Source organism: Canis lupus, chromosome X (assembly GCF_003254725.2).
Source record: "Canis lupus dingo isolate Sandy chromosome X, ASM325472v2, whole genome shotgun sequence".
In the NCBI taxonomy this organism is placed as follows: Eukaryota; Metazoa; Chordata; class Mammalia; order Carnivora; family Canidae; genus Canis; species Canis lupus.
Genome location: NC_064281.1, coordinates 122,955,614 through 122,982,823, shown reverse-complemented (window position 1 = coordinate 122,982,823; position 27,210 = coordinate 122,955,614). Strand labels below are relative to the sequence as shown.

The 27,210-nt window shown below is 61.5% G+C and overlaps 2 protein-coding genes across 5 annotated transcripts; both read left to right on the top strand.

Moving 5' to 3' along the window:
- The first annotated feature begins 154 nt into the window (after window positions 1–154).
- Window positions 155–19,418, top strand: G6PD (glucose-6-phosphate dehydrogenase). 4 transcript variants are annotated; one of them, XM_049107743.1, is made up of 13 exons: window positions 155–416; window positions 1,292–1,419; window positions 8,525–8,562; window positions 8,648–8,756; window positions 9,347–9,564; window positions 11,604–11,762; window positions 11,855–11,980; window positions 12,359–12,452; window positions 12,759–12,945; window positions 13,197–13,432; window positions 13,509–13,585; window positions 13,721–13,813; window positions 19,151–19,418. In XM_049107743.1, the coding sequence occupies exons 1-13, from the start codon at window positions 305–307 to the stop codon at window positions 19,380–19,382; spliced, it is 1,809 nt and encodes a 602-aa protein (XP_048963700.1). In that variant the 5' UTR covers window positions 155–304; the 3' UTR covers window positions 19,383–19,418. The 4 variants fall into 4 exon arrangements, with proteins under 4 accessions (XP_048963700.1, XP_025316330.1, XP_048963701.1 ...); XM_025460545.3 differs by lacking the exon at window positions 19,151–19,418 and adding an exon at window positions 13,918–14,669; XM_049107744.1 differs by lacking the exon at window positions 155–416 and adding an exon at window positions 545–703.
- Window positions 19,419–19,465: 47 nt separating this feature from the next.
- Window positions 19,466–27,018, top strand: FAM3A (FAM3 metabolism regulating signaling molecule A). The gene is made up of 9 exons (XM_025460554.3): window positions 19,466–19,933; window positions 21,647–21,760; window positions 22,295–22,318; window positions 24,039–24,162; window positions 24,297–24,355; window positions 24,866–24,916; window positions 25,245–25,329; window positions 25,407–25,533; window positions 26,283–27,018. Exons 1-9 carry the CDS (start codon window positions 19,921–19,923, stop codon window positions 26,376–26,378), a joined length of 693 nt encoding a protein of 230 aa, XP_025316339.1. The 5' UTR covers window positions 19,466–19,920; the 3' UTR covers window positions 26,379–27,018.
- Window positions 27,019–27,210: the final 192 nt, after the last annotated feature.

Genomic DNA, 27,210 nt, shown 5'->3' with positions numbered 1-27,210 from the left:
CGGAGGGGAGCCCGAGCCCGCCAGCCCTGGGCGGCCCGCAGGACGTTCCTAGTGATTTGTAGCACCTGTACTTTTCGGGGGCGTCGCGACCCAATCTCCAACTCGTCTCCCGGGGGCTAGGCCGCCCCGCCCCCAGCCAGGGGAGGAGCTAATAGAGAGGCGCACGGGCTGTGGGAGGCCCCGCCCAGGAACAGGGTCGAGGAGGCGTGGCCACACCGCCGGCGGAAGTGGAGCCCTCCGCGAGGGCGCAGGGCCGCCCGGGGCGGGCTAGAAAGCTGGACCGTAGGGCTGGGCCAGGCCAGCGATGAGTACGCGGGCGAACGATGCAGAGCTGCACGAGGACGCGCGAGGCACCGAGGACGCGGCGCAGAGGGAGCGGGAACAGAAGGCACCCGGCGGCCGAGCTGCCCGCGCAGGTGCCCAAGGGGCGGGGCGGGCCGAGGGTGGAGGCTTTGCGCGGCGGGAGGGCGGGCTTTCCCCTCCGCCCCAGCGCGGGCTGCGCGCGCACCTCCCCGCGCCTGGGCTCGGCCCCGCCCACGGGGTGGGGCCTGTTGCGGCCCCGCCCACGCGCCTCGCCTGAGGCGGGTCAGCTCAGCCCAGGCGCCCGCCCCCGCTGGTTAAATGAGCCGGCGGGGCGCAGCCCCCGGAAACGGCCGGGAATTCCGGGGCTTTGAGCGCGGCGTTCGTCGGCGGCGGGGCGCAGGTAACGTAGTGGCCAGGCGCCGGGCCAGCGGAGGGGCGTGCGGTCCCGCCAGGCCCTTTGATTTGCCCAGCTTGGGAGCGGAGCAAAATCGAAAGCGCTTACCTGATCCCAATGTCCCCCCCAATCCCTCCGTTGACCCCCTGGGGGGACTGAGACCCTTCAGAGGGGCCGCGACCTGCCGGCGACTCCCAGCTTAGCAGGAGGAGCGCCGGAACTGCCCTCCGTCATCTCCCGGTCTAACGTGCTCCAGCTCATTGTGGAGTTTGCGCTGGAGTTTGGGGTGAGGTGGTCCTGGGCAGGTTGTGCAATGCTCCAGCAGTTCCACTTGGCCCTGCAGAGCCTCCAGCCGGAGTCCACTAGTGCTCTGAGTAACTCCGTAAAGTACGCCGTGCAACAAAGCCGCCTAGAGAGTATGGTGGGAGCCCAAATCCTGCAGTTCCTAATCTCCCAACCATCCTGTTCCCCGGCCACTCAGCGGTTTTAATAAGCAGGCATCACTGGGTGAGACCCCAAAGGACCCCTCCAAAAGGAGGCCAACTTCCCCATGCTCTCCTGTTCTGGTGTGTCAACAAGCCTTTCTTTAACCAGAGAGCATCATGGCAGAGCAGGTGGCCCTGAGCCGGACCCAGGTGTGCGGGATCCTGCGGGAAGAGCTGTACCAGGGCAATGCCTTCCATCAATCTGATACCCATATCTTCATCATCATGGGTGCATCGGTGAGTCTCCCCCAGGCCCCACATCTCAAGAGCCAAGCTCAGAGTGTGCCATTGCATCACGTCCGTTCCTGCTGGGTGCCTGGACTTTCCCAACTGATTGTCCTGGGGCCCCAAGGGCCCCGCTCGGTTGGTCTCTCCCTCTTGGTCCTGCCTGTGCACCACTATCATCCCAGTACCGCCCAGTATACGTGCACTGCCAGGCCGTTCTGAAATCTGTTTGTGGCCATTAATTGTAGACCCATGTCCTGGAGCTGGGAGGGCCGTCAAGACTATCTGGTTGGACTTCTTCTTTCACAGGGAAAACTGCAAAAAAAAAGGAAATACTGTATCTTTTTCAAATTTGTTTGTAATTTGGTAGATTACACGTTGATTAATTCCAAAGACAGGATCTGAGGTGTGAGCTCCACCTTGTCTGTCTCTACCCCAAGTTCCGTGGGAACAAACACTCAACCTTCCTGTGAATACCATGTCATTACCCCAACTTCCAAGGCCTGCCCAGGAGCTATGACCTGTCCCACCCCACCATATACCCTGGGGAACTGCCACGTTCTAGAAGATCAAAGGGTACAAGCAGAAGCAGAGGTATAGCACATGGACCAGAGGTGAAGGAGGGTGGGACAGGAGAGGGAGAGTGAGTCCTAGTGGAGCCATGACCCCCGGACTAAAGCAGCCTGCTGGTGCGCCACATGGAAACAGGATCTGTGGGGCGGCAAGATGAGCTGCCAGGGTTTTGTCTCCAAGTAAAAGCTTTCGCTCTTTGCTTTCACCCTGGGCAGGACCAACAACCTGTTAACTGTCTTGTGACGTCTCTGCTGGTAACTTACTGTATAATCTTAAGGAAGAATTCCACCAAAACTAGCTATCTGTGGACAGGGGAGGCATCGTGTCTCTGCACCCATGTCAAGGTGCACTTAGCCTTGGAGGAACTTGCTTCTTTGTGCATCAAGGTGCCACTACCTTTGCCTTTGCATAGCCTGCTCTCTGCCAGCTGTTGGGAGTCTGATCAGAACTCTGCAAAGGAGAGCAGGAGGCTGGAGACAGTGCTGGGGGTGCAGATAGGGCTCTGCCAGAGGCAGGGACAGCGGGCCACCCCAAGCGCTGTCCTCTGACTCCATAATCCCGAGAGTAGAGGGACCCAGGGACATGGGGGAGGGAAAGCGGGCTTAGTCTCTACCCTGGCCCCAGCATGTTCTCTTCAGAGGAGCCATGCCTGTGTTGGCCACAAACCCTCATACCTAGGATTCTGACCATGAGTTCCAAGAAACAGGTTGGAGGAGACATTTACTTGGGATTATTACTCCTCTTCCTCCCGCCCCCATAGCAGGCCGTCAGAGGATGCTCCCCCAGAGAAGTCCAGGCCACAATAAATGACTTAGGACCCTAGGATCTCAACTGTCAGGTACTTTCTTGAGAGCATCCAAGCTTGCTGTGTGACCGGCAAGTGTCTTTCCTTCTCTGCACCTCAGCTTTTCTAAGGAGCCAATGAGGACTTTTGAAACAAATGCCAAGGGACCTTGGGCTGAGCTGATTCTGTGACTGCTCACTGCCTTCGCCTGTGGCCAGCTTGGGGTTGGGCAACTTTTGTTTGCAATTGGTAGGGTTCCCCTTTGCTCTCCTCTGCTCCAAGAGTGACAACCAGATGCTCAGAGCAGAAATGGGAAGTGCTCATACAGCAGGGTGGGGTGGGGGAGGACCCCTTGTCCAGGAGTTGTTTGCTCCAGGGGGTTGGGGCCGGGCAGGTGGGCCTCCCGTCCTCAGGCAGCATCTGGAACAGCTCCCACCCTCCAGCCCCTGAGGCTTGCTCCTGCCTGTTAGGAGGTAGGCACAGTGGTGCTGAGGGTGCACTGTCCCAGAACCTACCCTTCTGGGAACCCAGCAAGCTCACTGCTCATTCGTCCAACGCTCAGTGATCAAGTGCCTCCTCTGCAAGCTGGTGAGCGTCGGCCCTCCCTTCCCTGTGTGATCTGGGTGGTGAGGGAAGGGACCCAAGGGGAGTCAGTCACCCAATAAGAGCTCGTAGTGGCACATGTGACAGAAAACAGAACCGGGCCCTTGGGCCCCGCCGCCTCCAGCACACAGGTCCCACGAGGAGAGCCTGCAGAGTGAGATGTGCAGAGCCAGGGTCAGGGAGCATTCCGTGCAAAGAGCAGAGCAGACTCAGAGCCCTCAGTGGCTGGCAGATGCCCCGGGGCAGGCTGGGCCCACATGGCCCTCCTCTGCCCCTCCTTCCTTCCTCACCTGCTTACCTAAGCCTCGTTCTCAGGCCCAGCTTCCTCCCTGAGAGCGCCCTGGTGCTGGCTCATGGTTGCCCAATAGGCTTTGAGCTGCTCTCTGTTCCTCCTATGTGGCCACTTACCACCTCCTCGGGACTCCTGCCCCCAGCCAGGAAAGGAGTAGAGAGACTTACCGTCCCCATCTGGAAAGCTCTGGAATTAAAGAAACCAGTTTCTCCTTACAGACCAGTGTTGGGGGCAAGGGGCCACCCTGGGCCTGGCAGATCCTGGCAGATCCTGGCCTCCCCCATCTTATAGGACCTCGGGTGGGCTGAAGGACTCTCCCCCAACAGGGAGCGAAGGAAGGAGGGGAGGGCTGGGCAGAGACTAGGATGGAGAGTTGGTGGGGGGGGGCAGGATGGGCTCGCTGCAGGCTGCTCAGCAAGCCCCTCACCCCCCTGGACCTCAGTCTCCCCACCTGGAGCACAAGGGCCATGGACTTGATGGGTGTTCAGGCCTCCTCCCAGTTTGCGCCCAGACAAGGGGTGACCGAGCTGTCTTGGCCCCTCACTTTTTTCGGGATATTTCAGGGCCACTTTTCCCACCTTGGGTCGATAAGATTCTTGCTGTGTCATGATGACCTTGGCACTTCCCCAAAGGCCTGATGATTCATGAGCCCCAGGGTGGAGGAGGGAGCCTACATCAGCAGCCCCCAGGCTCTCTCTCCCCAGTTGCCAGGAGCCAGCTGGGCCCCAGCCAGGGCCCAGGCCCCACCCCAGGAGGCCGGGCAGATCCTTGACCCCGTGACCCTCGGGGGACTGGGCTGGCCCACCCCTCCCAGGCCTACAGCTGGCCGCCAGCCTCCGACGCCCTGAAATCCTCACACAAAGGTGTCGCCAGTGCTTGGGGCTTGTACAACTGGCAGCCGAGGTCAGAGCCAGGCGGCGACAGGCAGGCGGTGGCCCTAGGCCCTTTGCCCCAGCCGGGAGGGATACAGCGGCTCGGGTCTTCCTGAGGTCCTGCTTCTCCTGCCTGCCACATGTCCCCCGCGGCTCTTCCCCACTGTGCTCCCCAGACAAAGTCAGGAGGCGTCCCACTCGCATGTCGCCTGCGTGTCGCCCGCTGTTCCTGGATTGCCGCCCTCAGCTTTGCTCCCTGTCTTTCCGTGTTGGTTCTTGCAAGTGTTTGGCGTAGGCTGGCGGGAGGCAGGCCGCCCCACTTCCCCACTGGAGGAGCAGCAGCGCGGCCCCCTCCCAGGGGCCCCCTCCCACCGCCCCGGGGTGCACATCCCCCTCCCCCGATGACGGGGATGCCGCGGCGCTGAGCTGAACAAGGCAAGCAGGTTCTGTCGGTAGTTAATCCCGAGGGGAGCAGAACAAACAGCTGGGGTGTTGGGCTCCGTGACTCAGCAGAGGGACACTAGGCCCCTGCTACGGGTCCTCTGAGCCCCTGGAATGTGATCGGAAGCAAACATTACCTGCCACAAGGGAGGTGAGGACGTGTTTGCAGGCCACGGTTCTGGTGGTTTCTCCGGGGTGCTTGTCCCCAGCAGGCCTGTCCTCCCTGGAGCTGCGGGGCTGAGGTGCCCTGAGCAGGGGTCTCCCTCCAGCCCCGCGATGGGAGAAGCCCGAGGCGGGCACTGGCACTCTGCCGTAGTGGGGGCCCCTGGACAGTGAGGGTCGCGGGCAGGGAGCCAGCTCGCTTCCCAGGCTGAGGCTTGGAGTCACGCTGAAGGGCCAGGAGGGCAGCCCTGTGAAGGTGGTGGTTACCACAGGGACCCACTCCGGGTCCTTGGGAGGTCAGTTGTGAACAGCAGAGTGAGCCAGGGCGCCAAGCCAGGGGACCCGAGTTTGGAAACCACCCGCTTCGGGCATCCAGGGTCCCAGGGGAGCCTGGAGATGACCAGCGGACACTTGACTGTGTGGGCCCAGTGCTCACTAGGGTCTGGGCAGGGACAGACTCCTGGAGGGGTCCCCCTGTGGGTCCCCACCTATAGCCCCGGGGGAACATGGGCTCACCCAGGGAGACTCGAGGTGAAGCAGACGACAGAAGGGAGCTCGAGCATTCAAGGCACAGGGCCCCCCCCGAGCCTGCACCCCCCAGGGGAGGGATCTCCCATCCCAGAGCCCCCTGGTGCTGTCCGAAGTGCTTGTCTCTGGGGGGCACTGAACCAGGCAGGAGCTGCTTTCGTTCTGGTCACGAGGCTTCCGTCGTGCAGTCGTTCATGGAAACGAACTTACCCAGGGGTCACATTGCTTCCGAAAGGTCACTTCGTGTTGAACATTCAGGTTCATCTGTGGATTGAGCTCTGCCCACGGCAAGTCCAGTCCACCCCAGCCCGGCCCATTGTCTCCCCGCCGATTGGCAGAGCTTGGCGCCGCGCGTGGGCTTGCACCCCAGGCCCATCCCACGCTCTAGTTACGGGGTGGGCAGATGAAAGGGCCCCGGCCTCCTGTTCTTCAGCAGCCGGTGACCTCTCCCGCCCCGTCCTCTTCCACCTGGAGTACAGTGCCTTTGTCAGGTTGCAAAATTACAGCATATTGCGATGGCTGCAGTGACCGAACTGGAGCTCGGGGAGAAGGAAGCCTGTGACTCTTTCGAGGGAGTCCTCTGTTGAATATGTGGGCTCCGCCGTGTTGTCACTAGAAGCTGCCATATGTTCACACCCTTTTATTTTGGGAAATTTCACACATCCACGAAGTTGACACAATAGTGCGATGAGGGACGCCTGCGCGGCTCAGTCGGTTGAGCCTCCGACTCTTGGTTTCGGCTCAGGTCGTGATCTCAGGTCGTGGGATCGAGCCCCGCATCGGCTCCGTGCTGGTTGTGGAGCCTCTTGGGATTCTCTCGCTCCCTCTCCCTCTACCCCCTGCTCGCTCACTTGCTCACTCTTAAAAAAAAAAAAAAGAAAAAGAAAGTACAATGAATGGCCGCTGTCCATTACCCAGTTCCCACGACATTCCGCCTCTTGTTTCGCCCACTCCCCACTCTCCGCTCAACTGTTGTTTTTGTTTTTCAGGGTTTTTTTTCTTGGACAAAACTGAAATGTGTTGAAATGCACGAATCCTAATGGTGCAGGTTAAACACCTTTATCACAACATAGGACCTTTTGGGGCACCCGGGTGGCATAGTTGATTAAACATCCGATTCTTGGTTTCAGTTCAGGTCACGATCTCAGGGTCCTGGGATCCAGCCCCGCGTCGGGCTCCACGTTCAGTGACGAGTCTGCTTGAGATTCCCTTTCTCCCTCTCCCTTTGCCCCTTCCACGTGCGCGGTCTCTCCGTGTCTCTCCTCTCTCTCTCAAATAAATGTATTCTTTTAAATTAAAAAAAAATCAACATAGGACTTTTCATCTCTGCAGAAAGTTCTTAGACGGCCACCCCAGTCAGTCCACCCCAGACAACCAGCGATGTCATCTTTACCAGAATAGATTCGTCTTGCGTATCCTAGAGCTTCACTTACAGCTTGTCCACCTACCTGGAGCCTTTGGCTTGTCTACCCCGCGGGGACACTGAGTTGAGGCTGCTGTGCACGTGCATGTGTAGACGTGTGCTCCGCATCCCCTCCAACACTAGGTGTGCTGCTTTCGTTTGCATTTTCCTGACAACTGAAGATCTTGAAAACTTTGTCGTGTGTTTGTTAGCCATTCGTTTCTCTTCCCCGCAAAGTATTTGATCAGGTTTTTTTCTTTTTTTTTTTTTATTTGATCAGTTTTTAAGTGGGTTTTTAAATTTTGCTGCAGGAGTAGGTTATGTTTCCAGGTTGCAGACGGACTCGGCCTCAGAACGGAGTTCCATCTTTCTGGCTTTGTGGTAGCCCCCCCACCCCCACCCTGGGAAAGCGATCTAGTGCCAGGGTCAGTGTTGCCCTTGCCTTGGTGGAAAGGTTTGTGGTCACAATCCAATTTCCTTCATGACCATTGCCCACTCGGGTCCCTGTCTCTGTTTGGGTAGGTGGCATTTTTTTAGAATTTTGCCCATTTCATTGAAGTTGTGTTTTCCTGCTTGTACTTGTGTTCTGTTGCACCCCTAATTCCTGGCACCTTTTAAAAAAGTAGTCTCGCCAGAGGGTTGTCGGTTTTTCTTCAGCTCTTTCAAACACCAGCTTTTGGATTTCTTGATATTTTCTTTTGGCTTATTTTCTATTTTATTAATTTATATTTTTTCATCATTTCCTGCCTTGTAACTTGCTTGGCTTTGGCTTTCTAATCCTACTCTTTTGTCTGAAATTTTTTTAAGAATTTTATTTATTTATTCACGAGAGACACAGAGAGGGAGGCAGAGACACAGGCAGAGGGAGAAGCAGGCTCCACGCAGGGAGCCGGACGTGGGACTCGGTCCCCAGGATCATGCCCTGGGCCGAAGGCAGATGGTCAACTACTGAGCCACCCAGGCGTCCCTCTGTGACTTCTTAAATCGGACACTAATAAGCTCATTGGCCCCGATCTAGAGGCAGCAGCCCAGGGCACACCGCATAGGTTTTGCTCTTTGCTATTTCTGTTGCCGTTCAGTTCTAGAGTCTTCCTTCAGATTCTCTTCAGCCCGTGGGCCTTCGGAGGTGGGCTTTGGGGCCTGGCTGTGCTTTCCTTGCTTACACTGTGACCAGAGACCGTGGTCCGTGTGATCCCAGGGCCTGCAGGTCGGGCAACAGGCCTCCTGGCATGAGGTCCGTTCACCTCGAGGTGGCTACCGCGGGACGCGGGCGCTGTCACCTGAGTCAGGGTGAAGTGCCAGCGCAGGCTCCCATTCGAGCTCCTCCTGCTGCTTGCACGGGCACGACAGGCACGCTTGCGGCCCAGTAGGGACCCTGGGCGAGTGCCCAGGTTGAAAGGGAGCAGACCGTCGAGGTCGTGCCCACGCTTCTCCTAAGCACCCCGTTCCCTCTGCTGCAGGGCGACCTGGCCAAGAAGAAGATCTACCCCACCATCTGGTAAGCAGCGCCCGCCCCGAGTCCCCGTGTCCCCGTGTCCCCAGCCCTCCCCATCCGGCCGGCCCGAGTCATGCTCTGCCCTCAGGTGGCTCTTCCGGGACGGCCTCCTGCCTGAGGACACCTACGTCGTGGGCTTCGCGCGCTCCCGCCTCACCGTGGCCGACATCCGGAAGCAGAGCGAGCCCTTCTTCAAAGTGAGCGGCTTCCGGGGGTGTCCGTGAGGGGCGCCCCTCCCCTGCCTTGGTGGAGGTGCTCCCGCCCTGGCGCTTCTCACCCCCGCCCCCCCCACGCACCCGGAGCACGCACGCTGCCCACAACCCACACAGCCGTGCGCCGCCCGCCCCTGCCACTTTGATGACCCAAGTGTCATGGAGCCCGGCGCAGGGACCCTGCCAGCTTGAGGCCCCGTTCCCCAGCGCTCCCAGGGTCCTCCCTGCCGTGCCCCCCACACCGTCACCCCTGCCAGGGCCAGGAGCTGAAACAGCATCATCCCACAAAAATCACAGAGCTGCCTCTTGCCCACACACCAGAGGCTGGTGGTGTGACTTCAGAGAGTCCCGCCGGGTCACACCTCCTGAAGTGCCACCCCTGTGTCAGGGCCCCAGGCCCCCCGGGGGGTGACTGCAGGCCGAGGGCCCAGCCTGGGAGTGCTGGAGCCCGTGTCCCGCGTGGTGCTGCCGCCGCCAACCCCGTGGGCCCGCACAGCTGATGGGAGGGGGCTGGGCTGTGGGGCGGGAGGGAGGGCCGGGCCGCGTCCCTGTGTCCACCTTTCTCACTGTCTCAGGCCACAGCAGACGAGAAGCCCAAGCTGGAGGAGTTCTTTGCCCGCAACTCCTACGTGGCCGGCCAGTATGACGACGTGGCCTCCTACGAGCGCCTGCACAGCCACGTGAACGCGCTCCACCAGGGGCCGCACACCAACCGCCTGTTTTACCTGGCGCTGCCCCCCACGGTCTACGAGGCGGTCACCAAGAACATCCGCGAGACCTGCATGAGCCACACGTAAGGCTTGTCCTCTGCCCTCCTGCCTCCTAGGCGGCCCTGGCCCCACCTGTCGGGCCCCCGGGGCGAGCGTCTGCGGAGTCCGCAGCAGGTGGCGACCCGTCTGCTCTCTACCTGCGTTAGCCCTCCGAGGCGCTGATGGGGTCCCCGTGGGGGGACGCGCCCCCCCTCCCCGGCTCCCTCCTGGCGATCCTGCGGCCCCTGCGCCAGGAATGCCCCTTCCCCCAGCTGCTCCCGCGACGACCACGGGGGGGCGCTGTTGCTCCACGAACCTGGAACCTGCTGCCGGCGCTCTCGGTCCTTCGGGGGCGCTGGGTGCCCTGGCGGCCGCGAGGTGGCGGCGGCGCTCGCGGGATTCCGCCTCCTCCAGCCCTGGCCCTGCTGGCCCTGCTGCTGCTTTTTTTTTTTTTTCCTCTTTTTCTTTTTGTTTCTCTTTTTTTCTTTCTTTTTTTTCTTTTCTCTTTTTTCTTTTTTTCTTTTTTCTTTCTTTTCTTTTTTCTTTTTTCTTTCTTTTTTTCATTATTTTTTCTTTTTTTTTCTTTTTGTTTTTTTTATTGGAGTTCAATTTGCCAACCTATAGCATAACACCCAGTGCTCATCCCACCAAGTGCCCCCTCAGTGCCCGTCACCCAGTCACCCCAACCCCCCGCCCACCTCCCCTACCACTATCCCTTGTTCGTTTCCCAGAGTTAGGTGTCTCTCATGTTTTGTCACCCTCACTGATATTTTCACTCATTTTCTCTCCTTTCCCCTTAATTCCTTTTCACTAACTTTTATATTCGCCAAATGAATGAGACCATATAATGTTTATTCTTTTCCGACAATGGAATATTACTCGGCCGTGCTTTTCTCAAAGCCACAGTCATGTTTCACTTTGCCTCAGGTTTTGGGGTTTTTTCTTTTTTTAAAAGTATCATCGACATTTATTTTTTTTCTGGAGAACACTTTTTCTCCAGTCGTTAAGGACTTACTTCCTTACATGGACTTTGGTGGAGGTCGTGGAGCAGCACCCGCGGGTCTAAATCGGAGTGGGGGGAGGCTTGGTCCTTCCGCACTTCATGAGAGCGATTCCTGACTACCTTGCTGTGAGTGGCACAACTCACGCAATAATAGAGCTTCACATACAGCTTGGGAAGCACATAGGCGTCGAAGACACTCACTTCGGAAATGTCCCTAACGGTGGCAGCCTCCACTATGTCCCGAATAATGAACTTTTTTTTTAAGATTTTATTTATTCATGAGAGACACAGAGAGAGAGAGAGGCAGAGGCCCAGGCCGAGGGAGGAGCAGGCTCCATGCAGGGAGCCCGACATGGGACTCGATCCCGGGTCTCCAGGATCACGCCACGGGCTGAAGGCGACGCTAAACCGCTGAGCCACCTAGGCCGCCCCACCAAATAACGGACTTCTTAATGGCCTTGTCCTTGAGCACACAACAGGCACAGTTGGTGCAGCGGCCTTTTTTGGCACAACCATTATTCCTTCTTTTCTTGGTCATCTTGGCCGCGGGACTAAGAGCTGTCCCACGTTTTGTTTTCTTACATTTTTTTAATTTGAATTCAGTTTGCCAACATACAGTCTAACACCCAGCGCTCATCCCATCAAGTGCCGTGCTCAGTGCCCGTCACCCAGTCACCCCAGCCCCCCACCACCTCCTTTTCTGCAACCCTTTGCTTCCTAGAATCAGGAGTGTCCTGGTTTTGAAGGCAAAATGCCACATTAACTGCCTGCGGGGAGCAGCAGAGAAAGGCTCCCCAGCTGTCCCGCCCGCACCCAGGCCACCTTTGACTGAGGACCCTGCACGGGGCTGGAAGGGAGTGGGGCCACCCAGGGGCGGCACCAGCGGGTCGGGCAGGGAGGCTTCTGAGCAAGTTGTCTGCGCAGCTCTGGGGGACACGAGGTGCCGGGGGCTCTGCTGGGCACCTCAGGAGGCGCAGGGGCAGGGAAGGCGCTGCCTCTTCTCGAGGAGGGGGACTTACGGGGTTCGGGGCCCTGCTGCCCAGCGAGGGTGTGGGGTGACACAGCGCTGGGCCCCCGCAGAGGCTGGAACCGTGTCATCGTGGAGAAGCCCTTCGGGAGGGACCTGCAGAGCTCCGACAGGCTGTCCAACCACATCTCGTCTTTGTTCCGCGAGGACCAGATCTACCGCATCGACCACTACCTGGGCAAGGAGATGGTCCAGAACCTCATGGTGCTGAGGTGCGGCCCGGCCCGGCGGCGGGCAGAGGGGCTGGGGCCGGGGTGGGGGCCCGGGGGGCCCGGCAGCACCCTCCGCCCTGCCCCTCCTGCAGGTTTGCCAACAGGATCTTCGGCCCCATCTGGAACCGAGACAACATCGCCTGCGTCATCCTCACTTTCAAGGAGCCCTTTGGCACCGAGGGCCGTGGGGGCTACTTCGATGAATTTGGGATCATCCGGTGAGAGCCTGTGTCCCTTCCTGGAGAGTCAGCACGAGCGACGGGTGCCATCCTCCCGTTCTGCAGGGTCACCCCTCCCTGTTCTGGGGGGCTCCTTCCACGCCAAGGTTCAGATTCGTGGGTGGGTGTGAGTGCTCGGTGGTGGCTGTGAAGGCTGTGAAGGAAGGGGTCCCGGCCCTTGCCTTCCCCGAGGGGACCTCCAGGGCCAGACACGGCTCAGGAAGCAGGTTTCACAGCTTGTTGCTAGAAAGCCCCACTTGAGGTACTGAGTCCCCAGAGCCTGGCCAACAGGGACGGGGCCGAGGTGAGCCCTCCTCGCTCCTTCCTCACCACCCGAATGCCCCCCGAGCCGAGTTCCACCCACTTCTCCCTCCGCAGGGACGTGATGCAGAACCACCTCCTGCAGATGCTGTGTCTGGTGGCCATGGAGAAGCCTGCCTCCACGGACTCAGACGACGTCCGCGACGAGAAGGTGGGCAGAGGCGCACCCTCCTGGGCCCTGCTGCCAGGCCTGCGGTGGCTGTTGGGGGACCCCAGGCAGACTCATGGCGTCTAGCTCTCAGCCTCCCCTTCGTGGGGGGGGGTTCCAGGTGGCCCCACAGAGCCCTTGGGTAGGAGGGCCGTGGCCGTACCCTCAGGAGGGTGAACACGCTGACTGGCCACCGCCCCCTGCCTGTGCTGACCCGTCGCCCACCTCCAGGAAGCCCACCCCGCTGGGTCCCGTACGTGGCTGCTCCACCCGGTTACCCACGGACCCCGTCTCCTGATCCTCTTCCAGGTCAAGGTGTTAAAGTGTATCTCGGAGGTGCAGGCTGACAACGTGGTCCTGGGCCAGTACGTGGGGAACCCCAGTGGAGAGGGGGAGTCCACCAAAGGGTACCTGGATGACCCCACAGTGCCCCACGGGTCCACCACTGCCACCTTCGCAGCCGTCGTCCTCTACGTGGAGAACGAGAGGTGGGACGGTATGTGGACGGGACGCCACCAGGCCTGGCGGGCAGGGCCTCGGGGGCCCCGTGGAGCCCTTGCCCTCCGGTCCGAGCCCCTCCCAGGAAGGGATGCTGGACAGGAGAGGCCCCGGGTCAGGGGGACGTGGCCACGCGTTGCACACGCACGTGCACGTGCACACACCTGCACGCCCGTCCCCACGCTCCGTCCCCTGCCCCTCCCACCCTCGGGACGGCACCGTGGGGCCTGACGCCAGCCTCCCCACCAGGGGTGCCCTTCATCCTGCGCTGCGGCAAAGCGCTGAACGAGCGCAAGGCTGAGGTGCGGCTGCAGTTCCGCGACGTGGCCGGCGACATCTTCCAGCAGCAGTGCAAGCGCAACGAGCTGGTGATCCGCGTGCAGCCCAACGAGGCCGTGTACACCAAGATGATGACCAAGAAGCCCGGCATGTTCTTCAACCCTGAGGAGTCCGAGCTGGACCTGACCTACGGCAACAGATACAAGGTGGGCACCCGGCCCCGGGGTAGGGGTGGCTGCGGTCCGCGTGGACAGGCGGCCTCACCCCTCCTCCTCCTTGCAGAACGTGAAGCTCCCCGATGCCTACGAGCGCCTCATCCTGGACGTCTTCTGTGGGAACCAGATGCACTTTGTACGCAGGTGAGGGGCACCTGTGTGCCCTGGGTGTGCGGGGGGACCGAGCTGGGCTCCAGGTCAGGGGGCAGTCTTCTCCCTCCCTCGCTCCCCCCATACCCCCCAGAAGCACCCCCGCAAGCCACACCGTGTCCCCCTCAGTGACGAGCTCCGGGAAGCCTGGCGGATCTTCACGCCACTGTTGCATAAGATCGAGCGCGAGAAGCCACAGCCCATCCCTTACGTTTACGGCAGGTGAGGGGCCGAGTGGGGAGGGAAGGACGGGACCCTGGGGGCGGGGGGAGGCACGGGAGCCCAGGGCCTCCCTCACATCTCCCCTCTGCCTGTCACTCTCCCAGCCGAGGCCCCCCGGAGGCAGATGAGCTGATGAAGAGAGTGGGCTTCCAGTACGAGGGCACCTACAAGTGGGTGAACCCCCACAAGCTCTGAGCCCCGGGCCCCAGGTCCCCACCCCACCCACCTTGGCCCCATCCGTCTTTGTTCGTCCCACTTGCCTACCACCCTAACCCCACGTCGGGAGGGCTTCAGGACCATAGGCCTTAGTGTCACATTCCTGGTCCCTGGTCACCCCGGGCCTAGCTACATTCCGCAACCGCCAAGCACTCGAGACTCGCGCCGTGACCATCCCTAGCTGCCACTGGCCCCTCCTGAGCCAGCCTCTGCCCCCAGGACTGAACCCCAACAGAAGCAAGTAGAGTGGCTTCTCCACTTTTCCTCCACCTAGGACAGGAAGAAGGGGTGACGTTGGGGGCGGGGAGGGGGCCAGTGGCCACCCCACACTCCTGCTGGCTGTGGGCAAGGACCTCGGAACTGGGGGGAAGGGGTCAAGCGCTCTCACAGCAGTCTCTGTGCCACTCGACATTCCTGGTCACCCGCTGGAAGGGACCTCCATGCTGCCCAGCAGTCAGTCCCCTGTGTCTTGAGCCCCCTGAATGTCCCTCTGCCCCACCAGCTCCCCCACCACCCCAGCTCTGCACTCCATGGCCCGCCCACCTCAGCGCACCTACAGGGGATCCCTCGCCACCAGAAATGCAGAAACAGCAAGTGGCACACCCCATCTCAGCCCCCTGCCATTAAATCCACAAACAGACCCGCCTGTTCCCTGGTTGTTTCCTTCCTGCCACTTGTAACCGTGGAGGAGGCCGCCTGCGCCTGAGGCCGGCCCGTGGCCACCCATCCCTCACCCGCTGGGAGTGGCAGTCCAGGCTGCCTTCACCCTGACCCCACATCTAGGCACCACTGAGTCCCGCCCCCCACGTGGGCTCTTCACTCTGCTCCACTCGGGGGGGGGGGGGGGTTGGGCACAAGACCACGTAGGGGTACGAGATGGGGTCACGTTGATTCTCACCTTCCAGCATTGCTTCCACTGAATGCGCTGCCCACGTGGGCCCCCACCCCAGCCCCGACCCTGCCACAGCGAGGTCACATCACAGAATCGCTGAGGGCCAGGTACACTCCCTGCCGTGGAGGGTCCGTGGAGGCAAGAAGTATTTAGGAAGGAAAGGGAGCGGGCTTTTGTGACCAACCTTGGCGCCAGGGTGGGGGGTAGCTGTGACAAGGCACCGCGTGCGGGGGACAGGGAGTTTAAGGCAACAGTCGTCCGTCCTCCCCCAGCTCCAGAGGCGAGAGGTGAGAAACCCAGGTGTTGGCAGGGCGGAGCTCCTCCGAAGGCTCTGGGGACCTGCTTGCCTCTTCTCGCGGCGGGTCGTGGCCAGCGTCCTTGGCCTTGCTTGGCTGGTAAACACAGCACCCCGGTCTCTGTCTGCCGTCTGCACGCACTGCCTTGTCTGTCTGCGTGTCTCCTGGTTTGTCTTCTCAGGACACCAGTCACGGTGGATCAGGGGCCCGCTCCGCTCCGCTCCGTCAGGCTAACTTACCTTGATTATCTCTGTAAAGTCTATTTCCAAATAAGGCCACGCTCCAAGGACCCGGGCGCACACAGATGGGGGGCACTGCTCACCCCAGCACAGCCCAACAAAGGCAGCAGCCCCTGAGTGTCTGTCCTGCCGTCCCCCAGCTCTGCTCAGCTGAGCTCTGGGGACACGGCAGGAGCCTGGGTCCTGGGAGACGCAGCCCCCCAGCACCAGAATGGTCAGACGGTGGTACATTTTACGGAGGGACCAGCAACCCAGAGAATCACCAGGGTGGGGAGGCTCTGCTCCCGGCGAGGTGGCGACTTAGCCCAGGCTGTTAGCAAGGACTTGGCCGCCACGAGTCCTCCCTCCAGCTTGTCCCTGGGCCCCTCTGGTCCCCCACCCCTGCTTGGGAACCAGTTGCCCAGAGCTATTTGCTCCAGCCATCCAGGCCTCAGCCCGCCACTGAACACCAGCTGGGCTCCTGCGCTGTCCCTCTGGGCTGAGATGGCAACAGCTGGGGGGCCTGGCTAGGGGGACGAAGGCCAGGGTGTGCCTGGCTGGCTGAGCGCCGGCTGTGGGGGTGAGGCGGGGTCCCACCCACGAGCAATACGTAGGTGGAGGAGAGACTAACAGCAGGTGTCACCCTTGTGCACACAAGTTGCACCCCTGGGTGCCATCTCCATTCTCCCCGTCCCCACCACCACCAGGGGAGGTGGTGCCCCCAGATTAAGGAAGGAGGGAGAGGACCAAGTTCACCTGAAGAGGGAAGGAAGGAGCTTGATGGGGTAGGGATGCATCCCACACCCTCGAGTGTGGACTTTGCTCGGTGGGATGTGGACTCAGGATCCCGCGTGGCCAGGATGGGAGGCCGGGCTTCGGCCCCGGGGCAGCAGCCTTGGTCCTTCCTGGTGCCCGTGGCCTCTGGGGAGGGCACCGCGGCAGATGCCCCCAGGGGCCGGTGGGACCAGCCTGGGACAACCGGGCCCCCTGCGTAGCTGCAGAGGGGCTTACCCTTGACTGCGGTGCGGCTACATGCCCTGGACGACACAAGGGGATGGTGGCCCAGAGTGGGGTCGCCGGGGGGGGGGGGGGGGGGGGGGGGGGGGGGGCCTCTGCCGAAGTGGCCACGCCATCCCCTGCTTGCCACCAGAGGGTGCTGTTCTGCCCACGTCGGGCTGGGGGCCGCCTCCATTCCCAGCAGCTGTGGCCTATGTCCTGGAACCTCCCATCCTCGGGCTGGGGACCAGAGGGTGACTTCAATCCCCTGGGGTTCGGGAAGAGCCCTTACTGACCCTGGCAGGTGTCTTCAAGCTTAGAGTCCTTTCCAGAGCCCCACAGACATTCGTGGGCCCTGGGGACCCAGCAGGGCTGTGTTCTGGGGATGGTCTCGGGTCCCCAGGGAACCTGCTGGCGTGGCCTCACCAGGGAGGATTACCCTGAAGTTGTGGGGAGATCCACGTAAGGGGGGCAGCAGGAGCCCAAAGTAGGAGAGGGACCCAGCTCCCCCGGGGCGCCTGACACGTACTGACCATGTGTGAGTGGGGAGGGAGGAGGGTTGGGACCTCCCCGTGTCCTGCTCTGAGGGTCCCTACTGTGGCCGGCACAAGGACCCTGGTGAGGGTAGTCAGCTGACACCTTGGAACTGGGTGCCACCCTGGGGCATACACATAAGGGCCCTGGTGATGCCACTCAACTGTCACCTGACCCCTGGGTGACTGAGGAGCAAAGACAGAGGGACCCGATGAGGACAGTCAGCTGTCAGCTCTAGGAACCTATGGTGGAGAAGAGGCATGAGGTCCCAGGTCATGATGATCAGCTGTCCCCTCCACAATGAAGTACAAGCGTGAGGGGCCAGGTGAGGACAGTGGCTTGTCACCTCAGCTCGCTCTCAGTGAATACAGTCTGACACACAATTTAGGGCCTCGCTGAAGTGAGACAAGTGACACCTCAGTTCTGGAGTCCTACAGACCCAGTGAGGAGACACGTCTGTCACCTCGCATCCCTGTGTTTACAGCAGGCAGATGCAACCAATCCCAGGTGAGGAAAGACGTCTGTCACCTCAGCTGTGAGGCATGAGGGCTCTGAACTGGCTCCAGATCCTTGCATGGGGACGGGACAGGAGGGCCCCTGCGAGGACAGCCCACAGTCCCTTCAGCTCTGGGTGCCCAAGCTGGGGTAGAGGCTCTGGGCCCGGTTCAACATTCAACTAACATGTAACCCCTGGATGCCAACGCCAGGGCAAGGCCTGGGGCCGGGAGGGGAGTGTTCCCTTAGGTGTCAGCTCCTGGTGCCTCACCTCAGGCGGAGGGGTGAGGGCCTCCGACTGAGTTCGGACCTGGGCTCCTCCAGAAGCCAGGCCACTGCGCCCACCTGCTGCAGCGGCGCCAGCTCCCCGGGAGCAGAGGCTGGAGCCACATGACAGGGCACTCGGGCCTCCCCTGCCCCATGTGGCACATGAGTCCCAGACATGAGGGCCTTGGGGCCCGGGTCCCATTGGAAGGCCAGAAAGGAGAATGGGGCACTAGGTAGACACACGAGGGCCCTGATGACGACAGTGACATGAAAACGACATTTTGGTGCCTGTCCTGGAAAGCAGGACGAGGGGTCCTTGAGGTCATTCCAGCTGTCATTTAAGCTGTGGGCCGTGAAAGGCAGAGGCATGATAGACCAGGTGGGAGAAACCAATTGTCACCTGAGGTTTGGTGGCCTAGAGTAGAGGCAAGCCGTGTGGGGGCCTACTCAGCAGAGGCATGCGGGCCTATACCATCCCCTTTGACTGACAACCCGCTTCAGTGTCTACACTGAGAGAGGCAGATGAGATCCTTTGGGGACAGCCAGTGGCAGCTGAGGTACGGGGAGTACGTGGGCCTGGCAGAGACGAGTGCCACCTCAGGCTGCGCAGGCAGGAGGGACCTGAGGCCGTGATCCTGTCTACGTCCTCATTGAAAACAGCCCCAGGGACAATAAGGGAGTCGTGCAGGTGGGGCCCAGAAGGCCTGGCACTGGATCCCATCACTTCTGTGCTGCCTGTGGGGACGCGGGGTGTGCCAGTGGACCTTCAGGAGGACTCATTAAGCCGATCTTTCCGAATTGCCTGCTCGGAGCCAGATGTAAACACCCCGAGCTCCGAGCTCCGGGTCCGGGTCCGGCGGCGGCCCGTGTGCGCGCACCGGCTCCCTCTCCTGGGCTCCGCCGGTGCGGCGCGCGGACCGCAGCCACGAGCGTGTAAGAGTTTGACGGGTGGTCCGCTTAATCTCCCATCCCAAACCCCATGAAAAAGAGAGAGAGAGAGAGGAAAAGAAAAAAAAAAAAAAACGAAGCCCCGATTGCAGCAGTAGAGACCTGAAACCGGTTACCTCGATCTGGAAGTTGCGTCTGCCAACGGGGAGGCTCCTGGAGTCTAAGCGGAGCCGTCGTGGCGCTAGAGCTCTCTGTATTTTAGACTCTTTCCTTACAAGGTCCCTGTGGGAGGATCGCTGGGTCCCAGGGCACGGGAGCCGCCCTCCAGACAGAACGGTGGGCCCCCGTGACGGCGCGTCGGGGGCGGCAGGGGGACCTTGTGGACGTGTGAGCAAAGGCGTCACAAGGCCGCGCTTGTCGCCTCGGGCTCGTCGCGTTCCCGTTTGCCCCTGTGTCCCCCCCACCCGACCCGAGCCTCCCAGTGTCTACAGTACACACCTCTCAATTTGCAATCACTTTCTAATTACGCCCCCAGATCGATCCACTTCGTCCAGGCCTCAGAACCCCGACCGCAGGCCACGAGCGCAGCCGCAGGCCCGGAGGCCCAGGAGGGCCGGCATCCGCCGCCTTTGGGGAGCCGGAGGGAGCCCCGCGGGAGCCGACGTGGGATCCGGCCGGAGGCGCACGGCCCCTCCCCTGCGGCGGCCGGGGCCGGGGCGGGGCCGGGGCGGGGCCGGGGCGGGGCCTCGCCGCGTCCCGTCCTCTGAGCGCCCGGCGGCGGGGCCCGGGCGGACGGCGGGGGCGGAGCCTGCGGGCCGTGGCCCCGCCCGGGCCGCCATTGCCGGGCCTGCCGGGCAGCGCTGCGCACCTCCGTCGCGTCCCCTCGCCGAGCGCAGCCGGGCGGCCGGCCTGACGGGGCTGCCCCAGCCCAGCTTGCGCCCGCCCCCACGGCCGGGGCAGCGCTCCACCAGCCAGGCCTGCGGGGTGACGGCCGGCCCGAGCCCAGGGCGCCCTCGGAGGAGGCCCGCGTCCGGGAGAACCGCCTTCACTTCCCCGCCCGGAGGCTCCGGTGGGCACGACCGTGAGCCGACGGGTTCCCGAGGACCGTCCTGTCCTGGCAGCGCCCCTGTGCGCGTGCCCGAGGGCCGGCCCGCTGCTGGGCCGAGCTCGCGGCGCAGCGATCGCCAAGCCCCCGCGCATCCTTGGGTCCCACCCAGCGCTGCGCTGCTGCTTTGCGGGCCCCGGAGCGCACCGTCCCCAAGCAGCGCACCTGCCGGCGGCCCCCACCCACCGGGAGCAGTGGACATGAGGTTGGCAGGTGAGTGACTTCCACGGCGAACGGGAGGCAGCTGGAGAGCGGACCGCACTGGAGGCCCAGGGGGCCGCGGGGGCCCGGGTGGACCACAGAGTGGGTTTGGAACGGGGGGCGCTGCTCACACACTCTGTGACCTTGAGCGAACCCGTTCACCTCCCAGGACTTCCACAGCTGGGAAATGAGGATTCCCGCAGTCGGTATTTGCCAAGTCGGATAACCGGCGGCTGTCTGGAAAGGAGGACTTGTGGGGGAGGCTCCTGGGAGCGCGGCGACGAGGTGGACAGGGGGGCGGGGTGTGGCGGAGGGGCGTGGTCTCGGAGGAGAAGCCGACCCGAGTGGCTGGACGGGGCTGGCTAAGAACCGGGGCCAAACCCGCGGCCGCTCCACAGCCACAGACGGCGGGGCTAGGGCGGGACAGCTGCGGGTGGACGATGGACAGCAAAACTCAAGAATTGCCGGTTTGCACCTGCTGATGTTGCACTTTGTAAAACGTATCCCAGTAGAGCTGACCCACGAGGAACTGGCTGCGAGGATGTGGCCTCAAGATCAGTGAGGGCTCAGAGACCTGGGTGGCTCAGTGATTGAGCTTCTGCCTTCCGCTCAGGTCGTGATCCCAGATCCTGGGATCCAGTCCCAAATCGGGCTCTCCACAGGGACCCTGCTTCTCCCTCTGCCTCGGTCTCTGCCTCCGTCTCTGTGTCTCTTATGAATAAATAAATAGAATCTAAAAAAAAGTCAGTGAGGGCTGGAGCGAGAAAACCCTCACTGCTCTGTGGGTGAATTCCAGGCCGGGAGCAGAGGAGATCACCTATAGGGAGAGCACATTGCACGCAGACAAGGCAGCCTGGGATGGAAGCCAGGGCACATCCAACTTTTCAGGGGAGAATAGAGGAGGACGATGTAAGCAAGGAGGAAAGGGAACTGTCCACCCAAAGGGGTTAGAACCTGCTGTCACAGAAGCCACTGGGGAAGTGTTTCCAGCAGGAGGACCTGCGCAGCCAACAGAGGTCAGGAAGGCCAACAGGTGACCCAGGGAGTTGGCCCCAAGAAGGTCAGACGTGGCCTTGGCCACATGCTGCTTCAGTGGGGTGATGGAGACAAGGCCACACTGGAGTACATTGGCAGAGAGCGATGGGAACACTGGGAGCGGCAGACGGAGAGGAGACGGGTCAGTGGCTGCATGGGGATGTGATTAGAGGAAGGGCCGCTCTTGTGCTTTCTTACAATGGGAGGTGTTGCAGGTAGAGGCGAACGAATGAGAGAGGACGGTGATTCCTGGGAGGAGAGCCCAGGGTCCAGCTCACAGAAGCTGCCGGAACTGCTCTTCAGAAGTAGGGATACCGTCCTCCGTCCCAGCAGGACAAAGAGAGGACAGGCCAGGTGGGATCTGCCTGGGTTGGTAGCCACAAAGGCAGGAAGTTAGGGGGCTCCTGAAGGATGCTTGGTGCATCTCGAGCAGTGAGGTCTGGAAGGCTCCTCCGCATCTGCCACAGAGGACCAAGCCAAGAGCCCTGGATTCAGTGTCCCCCGTCCACCTACCTGGGAGCTCACATCCCCCTCTCAGTCCTGCTGGACGGTGCCTGGCAAGTCGCCACCTTCCTGTTCTCTGCTCACTTCTTCCCAAGCGGCAGAGAGACTCAGTCCTGAGAGGCCCCAGGGTCATCCGGGAACTCACTGGCAACCGAAGTGGCCTTGCCCCTGTCTGTCTGCCTCCAGGCCCCCTCCGCATTGTGGCCCTGATTGTCGCCGTGGGCCTCACCTGGATCGTGGTCAGCATCCTCCTGGGTGGACCTGGCAGTGGCTTTCCTCGCATCCAGCAACTCTTCATCAGTGAGTGTGGGACACTGCCTTGCTCTGCTGCGGAGGCCACCAGCGTGGGCACTGCAGGCCTTTGGTCAGAGGCTCAGAGTGCAGTGGGGGTGGCCTGGGTTTTCTGTCTCCTGGCAGGCCACATCTAGCTGCCCCCAGTCTGCCTCCTGGCACCCGGCCTGGTCTTCCCCCTCCCACCCTGTTGCATCAGCTGGGAACTCCCATCCCTGCTGAATAGGACTCTGTGCCCCGTTGGAGTCAGAGTCTGAGTGAGGGACAGGGGGGTTCTGCTGAGTTTTAGGGACGGCGACATCCCAGCTGTTCCCTGCAGGCCTCGGTGGACTCTGGGATGGGGAGGGCACTCCGTACCTTGATGTTAGTAGCACTTTGGCCAAGTACTGTTAACAGTTGCACTTGACCGTTTTCCTGGAGCAGGGTCTTGCGTCTGGCTTAGGCCCTGGGCCCTGGGCCTGACCGGCTCTCCACGTTGACTTCATGGTATGGGGCCAGCCCCTGGAAGCCTCCACCCTAACACAAACAACTCTCTTCCCACAGGCCCAGACAACTCAGCGACCCCAGGTAAGGCCCCTGCCACTTCCCCGCCCCGCCCCGTACCTAGCCCTCACACCGCCGCTGCTCTCCATTCGTCCCTCCCCACACTGGCCATCACAGCCCACTGGAGCTGCTGGCATGCTGTGAACCTAGAAAACCAGTTACCTGCTGTCAGGATACACTGATGAGACAAGTGTAGGATAGACATTCCCTGGGAGGAATGAAGGGATCACCGGTCCCCACCAGTCTGAAACCCAGCAGGACCAATGCCATCAGGATTCAGGGCCCGAGAAGAATCATCTGGGCCCGTGCTGTCCCTGCCCTCTGCAGCCGCTGCTCTGCCCTCAGAGCACTCCTTGCTTCTTTCCATCCTGTTTCTGTCCCTGTCGGCCCACGATGGCAGCGTTTCCGCCGGTATAAAATCCTCAAAAACCTTGTTGTTGTGTTGTTGCGATTCATGAGGCTCAGCCGTGAGACAGGAGGGCCCTGCAGGTCTCTCCTGGACGCTCCCGCTCGATGCCCGGCCCTCCAACCACAGCCTTGCTCTTCTATCCAGAGCCTGCTTTCTCGCGTTTCGCACTAGCGCTAGACCGAGTATTTTCCAAGCGTTCACATTCTGGTTCCTCTGTGCTTGGCAATTCTGTTTTCAACGGCTCTTCCTGGGAGCAAACGGGAGAAACCAGGCTGTGCCCTCAACGCTGCGTGGGGAGGTGTCCTCACCTAAATATCCAAGGTCCGCACTTACAAGTCCCGTTCTACACAGAACGTTGGAATAGGATGTGGCCGAGTCGTTGGCCCCCTTCTGACAAGGCCCGCCTTGTCCGTCCGTATTGTACCGGCAGTCCCATGAGGCAGTCTCGGCCTGGCCTAGCTGCCCCTCGGAATCCTGCAGCCATTTCCCACATGGGGGACCTGTAACGGCAGCAGCCCCCAACACCTGCGGTGAAGATCTGTCTCCGTTTCCTGGGGCAGCTGGGATAACCTACCACACACTGGATGGATTAAACGCCACACATTTCTTGTCTCAGGAATGTTCGGGAAGCTGGAAGCCTGAAATCTAGCTGTTGGAGGGTCACAGCCCCTCTGCAGGCTCCAGAGGAGGGTCCTTCCTGCCTCTTCGGGCTTCCGGGGGCCCCAGGGGATCCTTGGCTCGTGGCTGCATCCCTCCCGTCTGCGCCTCTGTCTGCGCTCAGTCCTCTCTGTCTCGGTGTCTTCTTTTCTGCCTCTTATAAGGACCCTTGTCATTGGATTTCGGGCCACCCTGATCCAGGAAGAGCTCATTTTAACAAATCATATCTTCAGTGACTCTATTTCCAAACAGGGTTATATGCGTAGGTGCTAGAATTAGGACCTCAACACGTGTTTCATGGGTTACAGTCCAACCTGTGACGGAGGCCACCCTCCTCCTGCCCTGCCACCTCTGCCCATGGGGGTCAGGTGCTCTCCTCGTCACCGCATTCCTGCGGTCGCCCTCCCAGCTGCTCCCTTCCCCACCTCTGCTCTGTTCCTGCCAGGGCCACAGCCAAGGCCAGCCTTCCTACCTCTTGTCTCCCGCCAGTGGCAGAAAAGCCCCCCTGAGGTCCTGTCGCCTTGCCCTGAGGCCAGCCCCAGGAGGATGCGGTGTCGGTGGAAGTATCCCTGTTCTGTGGCCACTCTTACCCCCTGTGGGCCGGTCCTGACCTCCCCCCCTCAGATCTCAGGTGACCCGGGGCCAGGCCCATGGGTCACCCCTGCTGTCCCTGCCCAGAGCCACGAGCCCGGAAGTACAAATGCGGCCTGCCCCAGCCATGTCCCGAGGAGCACCTGGCCTTCCGCATGGTCAGCGGAGCTGCCAATGTCATCGGACCAAAGATCTGCCTCGAAGATAGGATGTGAGCTCTGTGGGCTGGACGGGGGATGCCGGGGCGGGGGGGAGGGGGGGACCAGAAGCTGGATCTGTGAGGGAGAGTGGAGCGAATGTGCCATCTGAGGGCCCTGCCTCCCCGCTCCCCGCTCCCCCCGCTAGGCTCATGAGCAGTGTCAAGGACAACGTGGGCCGGGGACTGAACATCGCCCTCGTGAATGGTGAGTCCCTGTGACGTGGGATCAAGGTTCAGAGCACAGAAGCAGAGCCAGCCCGTGACCTGCCACCCTGCCCCCGCCCCGTGCTCTCCCCGTGAGCAGGTGTCTGGATATTTGCCTTGGTCTTCCCCCCGCCTCCCTGCTGGGAATGCCCAGGGAGGCCTGGGAAACGGTCTGTGCCAGCAGAAGCTTCCCCAGAAGAAGTGACCCAAGAAACAAAAGCACAGTATCCCTAAAGAACCAGAAGCTTCCAAGAGGTTGGAGGTGCTTCCTAGGGAGCCCCTGGAGAGCCTCCAATGGCACACAGAACCGGCACAGCCTTGGGTGGGCTGCAGCCGTCCGAAGAAGGGGGCACAGTGGGCATGAATATGGAGGCGTGTCTGAAAAGCTTCCAGAAGGTCTGCACCAGTGGCCACCGCTGTGTCCTTAGCTTCACCTCAGGGGGCTGAGGTGGTAGGGTGGAGCTGCCCTGGCGGCTCGCCCAGCAGGACCCCTCTCTCCCTCTCAACCCAGGGGTCAGCGGTGAGCTCATCGAGGCCCGGGCCTTCGACATGTGGGCAGGAGGTGAGTGGCCGCCATGGCCTCCTGCTTTTTGCCTGTGCAGCAGAATGACCGAGCATCTCTCCCCTGAAGCACCGCCCTCTGTCCATTCACTGTGGCTTGAGCACTTGCCTGGGTTTGGGAAAGGCAGGGAGAGGGACAGGCGTGTGGTCAGAGGGATGGCCCTGGCCTCTTACACCAGTCGGTCCCTTCACTTACTTGGTGACGCTTGGTGGGTGCGTCCCTGGCCCGATCCCTGCTTTAGTTTCCTTGTTTGGAGAACAGGGGTTGATGGGGAAGGGGTGCTCTGTGGTGCCTGACGCTCCATGTTCCGTGGGACCTGTCGCCCCAGATGTCAACGATCTGCTGAAGTTTATCCGGCCACTGCATGAAGGCACCCTGGTGTTTGTGGCATCCTACGACGACCCGGCCACCAAGTAAGTGACTGCTAAGGCCAGCCTCAGCCTCACCCTCCCAACGGCGACTGCTTCTATCTCCTCCTTCTGTGTGGCAGGATGAACGAAGAGACCAGGAAGCTTTTCAGCGATCTGGGCAGCAAGAACGTGAAGGATCTGGCCTTCCGGGACAGCTGGGTGTTTGTGGGGGCCAAGGGCGTGCAGAACAAGAGCCCCTTTGAGCAGGTACGGGTGCAGAGCCTGGCACCCCGACTTCCCAACCCAGACCAGTAACTCGGACCCCTCCAGGGTCTGTAAATGGCAGAGCTTTCACGGTGGCAAGACTCACAATTAAGAAAGCTTTCTCCCACACACCCCCAAGACGCTCCATCCTGTCCCCGCTCCCTGCCACCCAGTGCCCCGATTCACACTGCACTTCCTTCTCTCACCAGCCCCTGCTGCCCTCTCGTCCACTGCTCCTCCGGAGCCACACTTGTCAAGCCCCATGTGAGGGGCTGGGGAGCCCCAGGCACCATCCTCATGCTTGGGAGCCTCCTAGCCTGGTGACAGCCATGCTGCCCCCTCAGCCCCACCCCCCACAGCCGAACCAGGCAAATAGGCTGTTCCAGTGCTTTCTGGAAGGCGTTTTTTGTGCTCTGTCACAAAGAGCAACTCAGCACCCTGAGAATAAATGCTCCCTCTGGCTTGGTTCTCCCTGAAGCTTCTAGCGCTCCCTGAGGGCCAAGTAGGGCAGGAACGTACGCGGTCCCTCCTTACCTTCCCGGTGTGTGCCGTGCTCACACTCCACCCGTGAGGGACACAGGCCTGTGCGGCGATCGCTGTTGTGCGGATGAGAAAACTGGGTGCTGGGGCAGACAGGGTGAGTGCCCCGGGCCCGCAGGCTTGCGTGACAGCAGCGCAAGGGCACTGACAGTTCTGTCCGTCCCGCACACCCGAGGGCTGAGGCCATGACTTCCGCTCCCCAAACCCCACAGCACGTGAAGAACAGTAAGCACACCAATAAGTATGAAGGATGGCCCGAGGCGCTGGAGATGGGAGGCTGCATCCCGAGGAGGACCGTGGCCGGCTAGCTGGCCGAGCGCGAGGACCAGGCTGAGGGAGGCTGCGTGTGCCAGGGCCAGTGCACGGCTGAGGCCTGAGCCCACGCCCAGCCGGGAGCACCGTCCTGCTCCACCACATCGGGGCTTCGAGGCAGTGACCGGGGACCAAGTGTGACAGGTGCTGAGGGCTGCAGGGGCCAGCCCCGGCTCACTTTGCCAGGGGAAGCCGGGTACCCATCTCCTTTGTCCAAAGCTGCTTCCCCGGGGGGAGCCCTAACCTGATCCCAAGCCCCCGCAGCCACGCACCGGGGCCCGGGGTGCTCGCCCGCCACGCTGCACAGACGTGGTAGTGGCTCTGCGGCAGGTTGGGACATCCTCCAGAATCTCTCCATCCCAGAGCCACCCGCTGCTCTTTGGGCTGATCCTGTTTCCAGTGTGATTCCTTCCGATGCGCCACACCCGGTGGCCGCGTCAGGAAGCCGGCCGACTGCCTGGCTCCTGCCTGCTCCTGCCTGCTCCTGCCCGGCTCCTGCCTGGCTCCGCACGGAGGGGCCTCGGCGCCAGCAGTGAGCCTCATCACCATCCTTAGCGCAGCAGACGACGGTTCCTGCAGTTTGCCAGGGGGCCCGCCTTCTAGATGACCTCTTAATAAATGAGTGGCCCCAATGGAGTCAAGTGCGTTCAGTGGGGAGCGGGGTGGCGTTGTCCTGGCGGGGCGGGACATTTCCTGGAGGCTTGGCGGACCTGCTCCCACAGCCATCGTTTGCAGGGCTCCTGCCACGGACGGGCACGGGGACACTCCCCAGCTGGCATTCCCATGGCCTTGCCCGGGAGAGAGGCCTTTGCCCTCCAGGGATGCAGG

Excerpts from the sequence above, each read along its gene's own strand:
- FAM3A (XM_025460554.3), top strand. Across the intron at positions 22,319-24,038 it reads AGACAACTCAGCGACCCCAG|AGCCACGAGCCCGGAAGTAC; the intron begins GTAAGGCCCCTG and ends GTCCCTGCCCAG. Across the intron at positions 25,534-26,282 it reads ACAAGAGCCCCTTTGAGCAG|CACGTGAAGAACAGTAAGCA; the intron begins GTACGGGTGCAG and ends CAAACCCCACAG.
- G6PD (XM_049107743.1), top strand. The coding sequence starts at position 305 with ATGAGTACGCGGGCGAACGATGCAGAGCTGCACGAGGACGCGCGAGGC. Across the intron at positions 9,565-11,603 it reads GAGACCTGCATGAGCCACAC|AGGCTGGAACCGTGTCATCG; the intron begins GTAAGGCTTGTC and ends GGGCCCCCGCAG. Across the intron at positions 11,763-11,854 it reads CAGAACCTCATGGTGCTGAG|GTTTGCCAACAGGATCTTCG; the intron begins GTGCGGCCCGGC and ends CCCCTCCTGCAG.